Source organism: Haemorhous mexicanus, chromosome 1, assembly GCF_027477595.1.
Source record: "Haemorhous mexicanus isolate bHaeMex1 chromosome 1, bHaeMex1.pri, whole genome shotgun sequence".
NCBI classification, from domain to species: domain Eukaryota; kingdom Metazoa; phylum Chordata; class Aves; order Passeriformes; family Fringillidae; genus Haemorhous; species Haemorhous mexicanus.
Genome location: NC_082341.1, coordinates 22,619,205 through 22,633,045, shown reverse-complemented (window position 1 = coordinate 22,633,045; position 13,841 = coordinate 22,619,205). Strand labels below are relative to the sequence as shown.

The 13,841-nt window shown below is 38.3% G+C and overlaps 1 protein-coding gene across 1 annotated transcript; it reads left to right on the top strand.

Annotated features, from left to right (window-relative positions):
- The first annotated feature begins 8,751 nt into the window (after positions 1-8,751).
- Positions 8,752-9,885, top strand: FAM237B (family with sequence similarity 237 member B). The gene is made up of 2 exons (XM_059873873.1): positions 8,752-9,133; positions 9,860-9,885. Exons 1-2 carry the CDS (start codon positions 8,752-8,754, stop codon positions 9,883-9,885), a joined length of 408 nt encoding a protein of 135 aa, XP_059729856.1.
- Positions 9,886-13,841: the final 3,956 nt, after the last annotated feature.

Sequence of the window (13,841 nt, the reverse complement as noted above, 5' to 3'; positions counted from 1 at the left end):
CCTGCTGAGTCGTCGGCTCCTGCTATGTCACTGGCCATCTCTTGTCTCTTGCCTCTTGCCACGGGTCCCCATACCCTTTGTAATGCGAGGGATTGGTGCCAGTTCATGGGCTTTAAAATCCGGCAGTGGGAGCTGGCGACCACCAGTACACTAAATCAAAAGAATAGAAGACTGAGCATGTGGACTAATTCGAATTGGAAAGGAAATAATAATTTAAGCAAAAGAAGATAGGATGCTAATAAATTACTAGATAAGTTGCAGCCAATGAACTGTGATTTTGCTAGCTAAAATGTATATATAGTGTTAAGTTTTGAGAATTGCTATGCTTGATTTGTGGAAACTTCTGCTTCGCACCCTGCGCAGAATAAACTATGTCTCCTTTGGAAAGGAGAGGTTTGGAAATCTGGCTCTGTCCGTATTTAGAGAGTCCCTAAATTGGCAGCAACAGGAGTGTCTGAGAGGAGAGCTTCAACTGCAGGAGCAGCCAGTTTTGGTTAACAGCAGCACTCTCCAGCAGTGTGTTCTCCTTGGAACCTCTGTGCTGGCTCGAGACAGCATCTGCTGTTGGCTGTCCCCATGCAGCTGGACCCTTTAAAAGTTTTTGGTCATAATGCTGGTGTGCTCTCCCTCAAGAAACGGAGACCTGATCTTTAAATTATGCTAATTTTCAGGATAAGTATGACAGTTAAAAATACATGGCTTTAATAAGGCCTAAAGGGCTTTGCAATTTTTTAATGGTCATGAATAAGAAATTATTTTGTAAATCATGACATCAATAAGGTCTGAAGAGTAAAATTGGTGAAAAAATCATAGAGTCATAGAGTGGTTTATATTGGATGGGATGTTAAAGATCATCCAGTTCCAATGCCCCTGTAATGAGCAGGGCACCTTCCACTAGACCAGGTTGCTCCAAAGCCCTTGTCAACCTTGCCTTGAACATTTTCGGGGATATAGGGCATCCACAGCTTCTCTGGGCAACCTGTGCAGTGCCTCACCACCCTCACAGTAAAGACATTTTCTGTGTATCTAACCTAAATATTCCTCTTTTGGTTTGAACCTATTGCCCTTGTACTATCACTACAGCTCTGGGTAAGTCCCTCTCCATCTTCCCTGTATGGCTGCTCCACATACTTGAAGGTGACTATGAAGTCTCAATACAATCATTGCCAGGCTAAACAGCCCAAATTTCCCTGGCCTGTATTGAGAGGGAAGATGCTCCAGTCCCCTTAGCAACTTCTTCTGGGCTGGCTTCAACATTTCGATGTCCTTCTTGTGTTGGGGGCACCAGAACTGCACACAGTGTTCCAGGTGGAGTCTCACAAGAGCAGAGCAGAGGAGAAAAATCACCCCCAAGTTCTTCCATAAGCCTCTGTTTTGGAGATAAATATTACTTAGACAATATGAGCATGTTTTCAGTTTTTTGTGGGGTTTTTAAAAGCACCAATTCTCATCAAAAAGTAAATATTTTTCTGTTCCGTCTTACAGCTTTTGCACAAGGTTTAACATTCTTGATTGCACCTGTTAGCTGCCTGAGAAGAATCATTACGATTTACAGCAATTAAATACTAAAAATAACTTTACAATGCATGTTATCTGCTATATAATAAAGTAATTTAAAAAAAATTAGAAAACAGTGGTATGCCTTATACATTCTAAATGGCCCAGCAGAACTTTTAGGTTCATGTGAGTGGCAGAACAGAAATGATTACCACAGCAAAAAATTCAGAATTCCAAGTTTTGCTTTCAGGTCATGGGGACCACATCCGCAATCCTGAAGCAGGTAATATGTAAAATCTAGTGGGAAGTGTTTTGAACTGATCGGTTAAGAATGTCATGTCTGGAAAGTAGCAAATGTGGGCCTGATCTTGTCCTTGAGGCATTTAACTGAGGGCTTGCAGGCTGAGACTCCTCTTCTATACTCAGATGTCTTCAGAGGTCAAACCACGTAATGAACAGCTCCCTGCTATCTTCATCTCTCTCTCTCTCCAAGTCTTTGAAGTTAGGCCAGCTGAACGTGGACTGTAATTGCTTATCTTTGAAAAGAAGACAAGTGATCTTGGCCAGCCACAGACCCTGAAACCTGGTCTCAGTCTCACTACAAAGCTTTGGAAAAACTCAAATTTGCTGTATTAATTCCCAAAAACATTTGATATGGTATCACCTGGGAAGGAATGAGCATATTGGGGGTTAGGAAAGAAACTGAAAAAATGAGATAGCCACAAATAAGGTTGAAAAGTAAGATGTCAGGCTTAAGGAGTTTGGTTTAGGATGGTCTTATTTGATATTTGATATTGCATGGTGCTTAGTTGCTGGCTGGGATTAAACCACCACAAGAAGTATCTCAGGAGATGGGTTTCATTTAATGTAGGGAGGTTATTAAGGTCATTGTGTAAGGCCCTGGTAAAATCTCATTTGAGGTACTGTGAAAACCTAATCAATTGTTCTATAGCTGAGCTAATGTTGAACTAAGAGAGGGTTAGAGGGAAGTTGGGTTTATTATCAGAGACCTTGAGAGCCTTTCAAAAGAACAGATCTTAGAATGGCTCAGCTTGTTTACTGCAACAAACAAAACCAGAAAGGAGACACAAGTGCTATGTATAAATATATCAGGAAAATAAACATGAAGGATGAAAACCATTTAAATGAAAGGGAAAGACACAAGAACAAACAGATATGTACTATTCAGTAATAAGTATATCAGGAAACCAGAATAATGTTGCTAGTCATTACTGCGATTGACTAATGAAACTGCTTTTCCATGGAATTAGCGGGAACAAAAATATTTCTATTTTTAATATGGCACTTGATAAATGTATGAGGTGATTGTACAACAGAGGGTTTTTTTGTAGTGGCAGGGAACGAGTCCCTGTCATTCAGGAGGATGTTCCTGTTCTGTGTTACCATGCCAATTCGTAGTACAAACAGCAGAACATTTTGTCCAGTTTTGTGATTAATAATATGGGAAGGACCTGTCAGTTTTTTCTGAATAGTAGGCAAGGTTTAGAAGTCCTTATGAATGCAACAGTTAGATTTTGTTTCTGTGACTTCAGTAAAGCATATGATGTCATAGAAAAGAATAGAAAGAAGGAAGAAAGCAAAAGAACTTTTAAGTGAGATGAAAAAAGCACAGGTAAGTTGTAGATAGTTCTTCAAGGATAAAGTCACAGACCCAGAGCCCTCCTTGGATACCAGTATAAGTATGTATCAAATTACACCATGGTTTTGTGCTGTCTTATGCTTTTGTGGTACATAGTGTTTGAATTTAGTCCTTACAATTGTTAAGAGCAGCCTGGTCTGAAGCTGGTCCACTTAGCAGAGCCTTAAATTCAGTGTGCTGCACTTCCTCAACGTGCAGCAGAAGGTTAGTGTGTGAATGTGTTAATGTGTGGACTGGCCCAGAGGTGCCAGCAGTACTAACCAGTGTTAATTGATGTCATGTAAGCAGTCCACAACTTGACCTCAAAACAGAAATAGAGAAAAGCTGGTCTTCTATATGTTATGAGTTGAAGGTGTTGAACTTATTGACAAAACACTAGGTTTGTTTCAACAGAGAGCAAGTTTATGCCAACAAGCTCATGCCAGCAGGGAATTAAGTAACATTTCATTTGAAATGTGGCATTGACTTCAAAAATGTATCTGGTCTCCTGAAGAGACTCTGTTTGCCGGGGCAGCGCTGATTCTTTCATTTTTCTCTCCTGCTTGCTCTGGGAGTGTCATACTTGACTTTCAGTAACAGGGTTGTGAGCACTTCATTGTCAAGTCTGATGGCAGAACATCACTGTAATTTTTTACTTCAGAAGCTGCTAATCAGTGATGCAGAGGGTGACTCAATTCTTTATCCTCAGTGAATCAATCCTGTCTATGAACAAGTGTGCCTATGTCACAGAGATATATATAATTCAGTCACAAAAGGCTGGTAGCATTTTAAAGCTTTCCAAACTGACTTATATATAATCAATGCATATTCTGAGTTTCATGATAAGTAGTGCTTCAGTTCCTGCTCTTTCATTTTTACTGTGTACTTCATGTATTTGTATATGATTGCTTGAAAATCACAAGTTCACAAGGGTACAGCAACCTCAAATCCCAGTTTTACCCCTCTGTTTCTTTTCTCTCATGGTATAAATTACTAAGTAATGTACTGTCATCAACTCTAACAAGAAGAAGCCATAAAATCTTTTCCCCCAACAATTTTAAAACTTCCACCAACAGATTTTTGAAATTTGGTTTATGTGGTGTTTTCCACAGCCTAGAAAAGAAGTAACTTTGATAGAAATATGTAAAAAATAAGCTGAAATATTTTAGCAATACAGCTTTATTTAACAAAGAGTTGAAATAATCAATAATGAAAGTCAATTTCTCTTTCCTTGCCTTTCTGAACGTGCACACAGCTGGTAAGTTTGCATAATCGACTTTCTAATTGAGAGAAATAACTTCACCAACATACCCAAGGTCCAAATATTGTAAAATATTGATGTATTAATTTTACAGTTTTATGGGAAAAGATAAAGAGATTTACCCAAGAGCAAGGGTACACTCTTCAGTACAATAAAGTTCCACTAGATGGAAGCACCTCAGCTCCCATAATAGAAGGAAGTGCAACAGTTTAAAACACATGCCATGGAAAGGTATCAATGCTGGAAGAATTTTGAGGGAAACTTTATTTTGCCCAGATTCAGCTATCAAGTAAAAAATTAAATATCACAGAAACAGATACTTTCACTATGAGCCATCTAATAAAACTCAGTGTCAAGCAGCTGTGCTGGAGTCCTTGTGTTTATATGTACACTGTATGCTGCAGCTTTGGAATTTTTTGGAAGCTCTGCAGAATTAAATACACAATAAAATTTTTCTCTAAAACCTATTTACATTTAGTAATTATCTCAAAAAAAACCTTTCCAAAGTACATGGATAAGTTCTCTAGTTTAAGGATTTCCCCTTCAGCCCAAGATTTTATGTAGCTTTCAGATATGTTAGCTATTACAAAGGTGGTCACAGACTGATTTTTCTTGACTTTCCTTGACTTTTCTTGTTCTGAAATAGAAATTTAAGTGACTAACTTAATAAACATGATCAGTAACTGTCTTCATAATGCTTCCATCCTACAAACTTCATGTAACATTTCACAGGATTATTAGTTACCAATAATTTTGATCTCTGCTAACTTGAACTCATGGGTTCATCCTTGTTCCAGGCGGCATTCCCCACAGGTGATGATCCCTCAGTGCATGACTGACAAACTGGATAACATCAGAAAGGAAAATAAAATACAGAAGTCAGTCTTTTTCACTTAGAGATGTGATTTTTTTAGATATTATCAATGAATCTTCATGTAGATTCCTAAGAGAACATTGTTGATGAGGTGAAATTTTAAAAAGAAGTATTTTTAAAAAAAGATTTCCCAACAAAAATCTATTCCTCAGCATTTTGATTTCTAGAGGTGTGTTCTGCAAGTACCTTGTTTTAGGACTAAAAATGGTGGATTTAACTAGAAAAAGGAAAAGCAAGAGGAGAGTGATAAAAATGGAATCTGTGGGATGAAGAAGTGTGCTGAAAAGCTGCCTTCAGTGGCTGTTGGAGCAGAAGGAAATCACTGTGTTTGCACCAGTAGCCTGTGCTACTACACCCAGATGTTTTGAGTGGGAATGAAATGAGAAGGGATTGATGCCACAGCCAAGCAGCTGTGGAACTGTCTACCTCTTTACATGCCTTTAAATGCCTTTGAAATTCTGGCAGTTTCACTGTGACATTGACAACACTGATAAATTTGATAGTGCATAAAGCAAACAAAAAGGGAAAATTTTCTTGAAAACTTACTGAATGCTGGTTTTTATTAGTGATACAAGGGAGCTTGCTTGCAGGTAGGTTCCTTGTGAAGTCTTTCTAATGCTTTAATTTCTTTTTTTATGAACACTGCCTTAGAATTTCAAGGAATAATTACATCTTATAGAGCTTTAGCTCCTTTCAATGATACAATGAGTTCAGAGATAAGCTAACAATATTCCAGTCTTCCAGATATTTCCTCTAATTAGTGTGTAGGTTGAAACATGGCATACTTTTTGAAGCAAGATTTTGAAACAGTGTTGACATAGCTTAGCTGGTAAGGCTTCCAGAAGATACAAAATTATTGTGAACACTTGTCATTTCAGAGCAAGGTTGTATTTGTGCTTAAGTATTGTATGTATTGGGTTTTGACAGAAATTATTAAATTTCTGCTTGAAAAAACTGACTGACTGTTCCTGTCATGTTGAACTCCACCAAATCATGTTGTGGAACCTTAACAGCCCAAATTTTACCACATATTTGTTCTTTTTCATTACTTTGAACATTATCCCTGCATGCTCTGGTGGGCAAACAGGAACATGCGTGGAAACCTTGGTTTATGAATGGGACTTTATTAAATGAGAGTGTTCATGTCACTGATTAGGAGGAAGATTTGCTATCTGTTATGTTTTGCTCCCTCTGAAGCCCTCTGCCCCTCCCCTTGGCTCACCCGAGGCACCCCCCCACCGAAGGCAGTGTCTCCAGGTGAGGCCCCAGCCCAGGCTGGGCTGACACGGCTCTGCTGCAGAAAGAGGTGGGGCTGCCACAGCTCCCTCCACCCTTCCTTCCACCGACCTGAGTTCAGCTGCTGCTGCTGCTGCTTTGCCAGTGGCACAGTCCTCCCTGTGCACTGTAACCTCAGCATCCTCGGAGCATCCAGCAGCTGCCAGGCACTTGCAGCCCTCTCATGAATGTCTTTCTTTATCTCCAGGTGGCTGACTTCTCTCTTTCAAGGCTACTGTTTTCCATCTCCTCGCTTAAATATTGTAAGTACAACTTCTGCTGTGGCTTTTTACTTACTGCCTTTGTGAAATTCCTCTCTCTTGTACTGAATAGTGGGAGTTTCTAGTTCAAAGTCTCTGAGGTTTGTTGTGGTCTCTGCTCCTGTTTGTGCTGTTCAAATGGGCCTTTAGCATTTCAGTTTTTAGCTGGATTAAAACACAAAATCAGAGCAACTCACAATGTTGGTTGTTTCCTTGCTGCCGTTTTCCTACTTTGTAGGAAATTGCCAGTGTGTCCTTCCTCTGAATGTTGGTGCCTAGTGAAGTGGAAGAGAGAAAAGAAGCATTTCCATCCCTGCTTGTTTGCTGGAACCAGTTTTCTAAGAACCCAAAGAAGAAAACTAATGCATGCTGATAAGCTCTCAGGATGCTGAGGCAGGTAATCCTGCTGCCTGCTGAAATGTGGCTGGCCAGGGCTTTGAGGAAGGAGCTAGGTTGGAGGGTATCTGTCTGCCTCAGTTCCTTGGGTTCTGAAGTGAAGTAAAGGAATACATGACTAGGGACCTCAGGTCCCTGCAGCAGTGTGATTACACATTCTAACTAAAAATCATCCCAGGACCCTGAGGCCACAGCAAAAAGGCCTATTTCAAGCTGTCATGGTTCCTGACCCAGTTTGGTGTGAGTGTGAACTCCATGGTGTCACCCCAACTCTGTATTCTTACAGACATTCCACATAAATGTTGTATGATCTATGGATTATTATCTCTTTAATTGCATCACTTGGAATTGCAGAAAGGATGTCATTGTTGTTAGCACTTTGAAGACCTCACAGACTAACTTTTAATATTGACAGTGCCCAGAAGAGCACACTTGCAATTCTGGCCAAATTCCCAGTAAAATTTGCACAGCTGCCCAAAATGTTGACTTTTTTCTCTACAAAACCTCACATCATTTTAAAATTGTATTTTACATTCCAAATTGGAAACATGGCACCAACTACTTAAAATGGAATTGATTCAGGATACCAAACTAAGGGGCATTGTCTGAAAGTTTTGACTGTCTTCTTTTTCTTCAGACTTCTTCCTATGCTTGTCTTTTTTTGTTTCATTGCTTTCCTGTTTATGTTTATTGTCCTGTTCCACTGCACTTTATCTTGGCATTTCTATCTATTGATAAAAAAAAAAAAAATCAGGTGTTTTAGTGCTGTTCTGTCTGAACTTGATTCAAGGATATGGAATACACATCATAGGAAGACTGCATTTTTTCCAGGGGGAATCTCTGTATCGTAAAGAACACATATTCTGTAGCACTTGAAGTTCATATTATGCCTCCTGTTTTATTGCTCTTTCCATCTCCAATTCTCCGGATACTTTCTCTGTTTTCCATATATACTAGAAATAATAATGCCAAAATCTTATTTAATTTTCTAATATAAGCCAGAAAAGAATTTTCCCTCTTCCAGTCTTGGAAGCAACAGCTGCTGAATGAGTTCACAGCATGCCTACACTCACCCAATACACTGTACAGTATCATTTACCATTCCTTCATTACCATCTTTCTGAGTCAGACTTTCCATGAAAGACTGGCTGTTTGTAATTGTTATTTGTTTGCAGTTACTTAAAATAGCATACCACTAGGACTCTTTAAGCATCTGATATTAACCTGATTTTTACTGACAATCCAAGCACAGCAGGTTAAGGGAAGTGCTGGTCTCAAGGAGCAGTTCTGACATTGGCTATGGTCACTTCAACCTTTTTGCTTTGGGTTCTCGTATTCTAGATGGCATTAACAATTTCTAGGTTTCTAGCAAACCTAGCTTCCACCATTAGGGTTTATTGACTAGTATTTATTCCACAGTTTGGAAAAAAAGTATTTTTCTGAATATACGTATAAATGATCTCTTTGGGTACCCATGAGGGTTATGTGACAATATAACGTCAGCATCACTGTGGTTTTATTTACTTCTTTTCAGGTATCTTCTTCAAGTATGGAATTTGTATGGAAACGATGGTGGTATCTTCAGCTGGGCTGTATGTTATTAGTGAATTTGGGTTATGCCAATCCAGAGTATCAAAAAGAAACTCCTCCAAGCCTGCGTGAGATTGACCATCAGTGCTGGGAGGTATCGTCCCACGGGCTGGTGGAAATGAAGAAACTCAAGGTAGCAGATACAGTCATTGCTCTCTGGGACTTCATGATGTTCCTAAAGGAATCCCCTAAGCCCAAGCACAATGAACTCTTCAATGATTTAGCCCAGAACTTCTGGGATATGTATGTAGACTGTGTGCTCTCAAGATCCCATGGAATGGGCAGAAGACAATTAACATCTCCAAAATATTCTTCCACGTATTCACACAGAACTTTAGGAGGTAACTATAGTTATAGGATATGGTACTAATATTAAACTGAACCAATGCTCCATCCTCACCCTTCATTGTTTAGACAACTCAATATACTAATTTCCAATTTTTCTGTCTCTACTTATCAAAAGTGTTTGCATCTTTCAATGATAGCTACTTTCACAATGCATGAGACCTAGTGGTTAGACTACCACTAGTAGTTAGAATACCACATCTCTATATTTAACAAAGTGAAAAAAAATACTCAGTATGCATGTGGAAGTGTGTGGAAATGGATGCTGCATTCTCTGTTTATCACTGTGTGCATATAAATGACAATACATTGATAAGCAATTACAATACTGAAAGTTTCCTGGTATTGGGAGTTCAGCCTCAGCTTTGGGGAATCATTGTTCTGCAGAAGGGGAGCTCAAATCCCTGACAGTTTGAGCCTTATTTTTCCTAGTAAAACTACTGACATATAATGTGATGTCATGGTCACTGTGAATCATTAAACAGTGACAGGTTCTGGTCATGATGATCGGGTTTGAGTCTGAACTGAGATCATGTAGGTGACTTTACATCTTACTAATCAGTCCTAGATCTGTTGCCCCCGTTTCTCCTCAACAATAGGCTTTTTTCTGATGTACCCTGTCAGATGATTCAGGTTCCTGGAATGAGCATGAAGATTATTTACTCGTAGCATTTCTAACACATTGCTTGGACAATAACTACCTGTTTTTCATAATCTTGCAGGGTCTGCTTTCATCAATCCATTTTAGGCCAAAAGGGGAGAAAATGAAGATACTTAAACAAGGCAACATCAAAACAAAGGAGCGCAAAATCACAATATGTATTGTAGATGTTTGGACAAATCCTTTGGCATGGCTCAATCCTTTTTTTTTTTTCTTTTCTTTTTGTATACAGTACTTAATCACTCCTAAACTGATAAGTACATGAACCTCCACACTGTCCCTTTTGCTTTCCTGTCTTGCAGACTACTATGCTTGCCTATTCCTTCCTCCATGTGTGAATGTGTTCTGAGTCAACACCTTTGTTTTCCCGCATAAACTTTAAAGTTTGGATGTCTCATATTTTTGTAGAGTCTTGTATTTTCCAATAATTCTCTTTTTAAAAGTTAATTTTGATGGAAACCCAAAATATTTTTATATATTATGCAAAAGAGAAAATGTGAACAAATTTATTTTATACATTGTCTTGCACATACTATTAACCTTAAGAACTGAAAAAAAAAAAAAAAAAAAAAAGAAAAAGAAAGAGGTGAGACATTAAGCTAAAGGGTAGGATGATGCTCATTGTAATGTCCTGTGCAGTCTAGCTTTTTATTTTATCATTGCTTAGTCTAAGCTATGGATTAATTAAAGTATTTTTCTAAGCATCAAGGTCTGAATAGCAGTAGTTTTCTTGTCTATTAACATGTTATTTGAAGCCACTACTATGTGACATGCTTTACACAAGACTGTAAATAAGGTGATGCAGCCTATCCCTGTCATTGCTGCTGAGATGGGACCCGTGCACCAAGTGGCTCAAAAGAGGGACAGGCTGACTCGACTGCTGCTCTCAGTGTAAACCATTGAGCATGGATAGAATAATTCAAGGAGATTAACTGCCTACTTAATCCAGTTCTTCTGAGCATAAAAAAAACCCCTGAGAAATGCTGACTGTTCTCTGTTTTATTCCCTGGGCAATGCAGCTTGTTCAGTCCCTGTTGTATTTTAGCCTTTTATGAAATTACAGGTGGTTTTAATTATTTTAGAAAATAGTACTCATGCTGTAATAGCATATAAACCTTCATAAGGAACAAGAAATGCATTGTAAAATATCCAACAAGTCTCATAGATTAGTAAATGTTCATGTAGGTAAACAAAATATTGAAGAGCATCTTCTAAAAAGTATTCTGGAGAGGGTACTAAAGTAGTGAGAGATTTTTCTGACCCATGAACATCACTTTAAGTTCCTGATAGAAATAACATTTTTGAGCAAATGGAGTTATTACACACCCAAACGCAGCAACTTCAGGGATTGATACATTATGATGAACAGCAGTTTGAGAGCAATTATCTAACCTGCCCCAGCAGTAGCCAGTTTATAAAGCTGTGTACTGCATTGCATTTACAACAGAAGCTTTAACTGGCATAAACAATATTAAAAAATAACCCTTGTTCACCTACATTGATCCTACAGAAGTGTTAATGTATAATAACATTTTAAAGGGATTGTTTCATCTATTAGTGGTCTTTTAATTGAATGCCAGAGCAAGGTATCCTATGCAGTTTTAAAAGCTTCATCCTTCTTCAGGCACTAAGTCTGTTTTAATTAGTTTTCTATAAGACACAGAAGTGCTTAGCATCAACCATAATTGTTTCCAGAATGTTTGAACAATCAATTGCTATGGTCACTCTGTGGTGTCTGCCAAAGGGGCAGCTGATTATGAACCCCAGGTCACAGCAGCAGCAGCAAAACAAATTCCATGCGGACATGCTATGGTGTACATTTATGAGAGCTGAGGAAAGCCACAGCTGACTACTCCTGGCATGTCAGCATGAGGGATTAACAGTGAATGGGATTATCTTTTCTTCACCACTACCTCCTCTTTTTCCATCCCTGGGTTACAGCAGGGACAGCAAGCCCAGCCTCTTGGTGTTGAATGTTCCCCCCTGCAACAGCCAAACTATGGTCCATGGCTGTCTAGCAAAATCAAATGCTGTTTGTGCTGCTGTGCTGTTTGTGATAGTATTGATTTATGAAGGATAAAAGTAACTATTTGGGGAAATCCTGTCCCCTTCATTCTCCAGTCATTATTAATTAACATTAATGCTTAATTACCAAGAGAATTTGCATTTGCAGCTGCTCATTTGCTGTCAGAGTGTCTGCAGCAGAAACAATACAGTTGTGGGAGAATGTCATGGTACTCACTTTGTGACTGATTTAAAGTTTTTGCAAAAGCAAAACTGATGTCCAGTTAATGGTTCTTAATCCATACCTTGGCTATAGCATATTGCTGTAGTTTTTGCTCAGAAATTACCTGTCCTCTACATTTTTTAATGGGTCTTTGCCTTGCTGCCAGTAGTAATGAGTCACCTACACATTCACGTATGCATATGTAAAAAAGCATGTAAAAACCCCTCCAAAAGTCACAGTCTTTGGTCTCCTAGTAAAATATGTATTGTTTGGTTTTAATTGTAAAAAGACAACAGACCATACATTCTCTAAATCAGTAATAAAGCAGCAAGGCTGCTGCAGAGCTGTCAGAGAAATATAAACTTAAAAAACTGAGCAAGACTATTTGACACAGGACTTCACTTAGAGAATCGTTATACACCTTGGCTAACCTTTCTTGTAGGCAGGCAAGAAATACAAATAGGCTAGTTTAATAAAACAAACTTTATACAGATAGTCTTGGGAGAATGTCATAATTAAATTAGATTATAGTTAAAAATTATCAGTCAGCAAAGGGTCACCATAAAAAGATAAATTAAATTACCTCAACGCAATTTCTCTATCTTCAAATACTAGGTGACTTTCCTACTCTACAATGTAATGACTTTCTTACTCAACAAGGGTGTAACAGACCTGCCCATAAGAAAAATCCTTCTGCTTTTTGGAAAATGCATTTATAGAGATTTTTCTAAACTTCAAATATCATTTTTCATATGTATGTTTTATTTTATTTCATTCTTTTCTTAGGGTTCTTCTTTTTATAGAATTTAGGTGGTTAATTTTGAAACAAAACTATTTGGCTTTATTTTTAATGCCACTACTTCTATGTTTGTCTTGTGGTATGAGAAACATTTTGAAGATACAATTGTACACACACACACCCTATACCATCCCTCTTTCATGAAGTAAAAAAAAAAGTGAGTTGGAGCATGTTTAGCTCAAATTTATTTCCTTTTTTTCAAGCTGACAGTTAAAAAACCAAAAGTTTGTGCTTTTCTCAAGATGTTGCTGACAGGCAGAAAAGACAAACTAAGTGCCAGTTGTTATGTCAGAGCATAAAAGCTTGCACTGTCACAGAAATTTATGCCATAGCACTGGACAGCAACTGGTTTTAAAATGAAGAGCCTCAGGGAGTCTTGTGCTGTTGTAACATAGTGAATTCTGGCACTGACCAAATTAAAAAAGAAAAAAGCTCAGAAATTGAGTCATCTACACAAAGGTCTGCTGCTCACCAGTTTGTGTAGGCATTCTAGAAGTGCCAAGGTGGAAGAAGATGAGTTCTTTCTGGAGACAATGGGGATAAGAGCCAAACAATTATTAGATTAATAAGATCAGTTAAAGAGCTGTGAGCAACCCAAATGGAAAAGGACCTCTCCAGGCTGAAGGGAGAAACTGCTGGCACAAACAAGCTCCTTAGTAAGTGTTTAGATGAAAACTGGGATATCAGAAGTCCTGATGCTAAAAGTGGCAATTCAAGAAACAAAATGGGCTTGGACAAAAACTATGTGGGTATGGTATTCAGGAAAATGAAGAATCAAATGTATTTATGTGAAGATTTATAACCGTGCTCAAAGAGATGCATAGATGGCAATGTATGGAATGCGTCAGGAAGAGATGGAAATGAAAACACTGGAACTGCTGACAAGTAGATATTAGCACACAAAGTCACTAGACTAACATACTTTTGTACCATACTGTACAGGGGACTTTATTAAACATCCCCACATTATATTAATTAAGGGAAAATATAATTTTACTCTTTTGATATTCTAAGCAA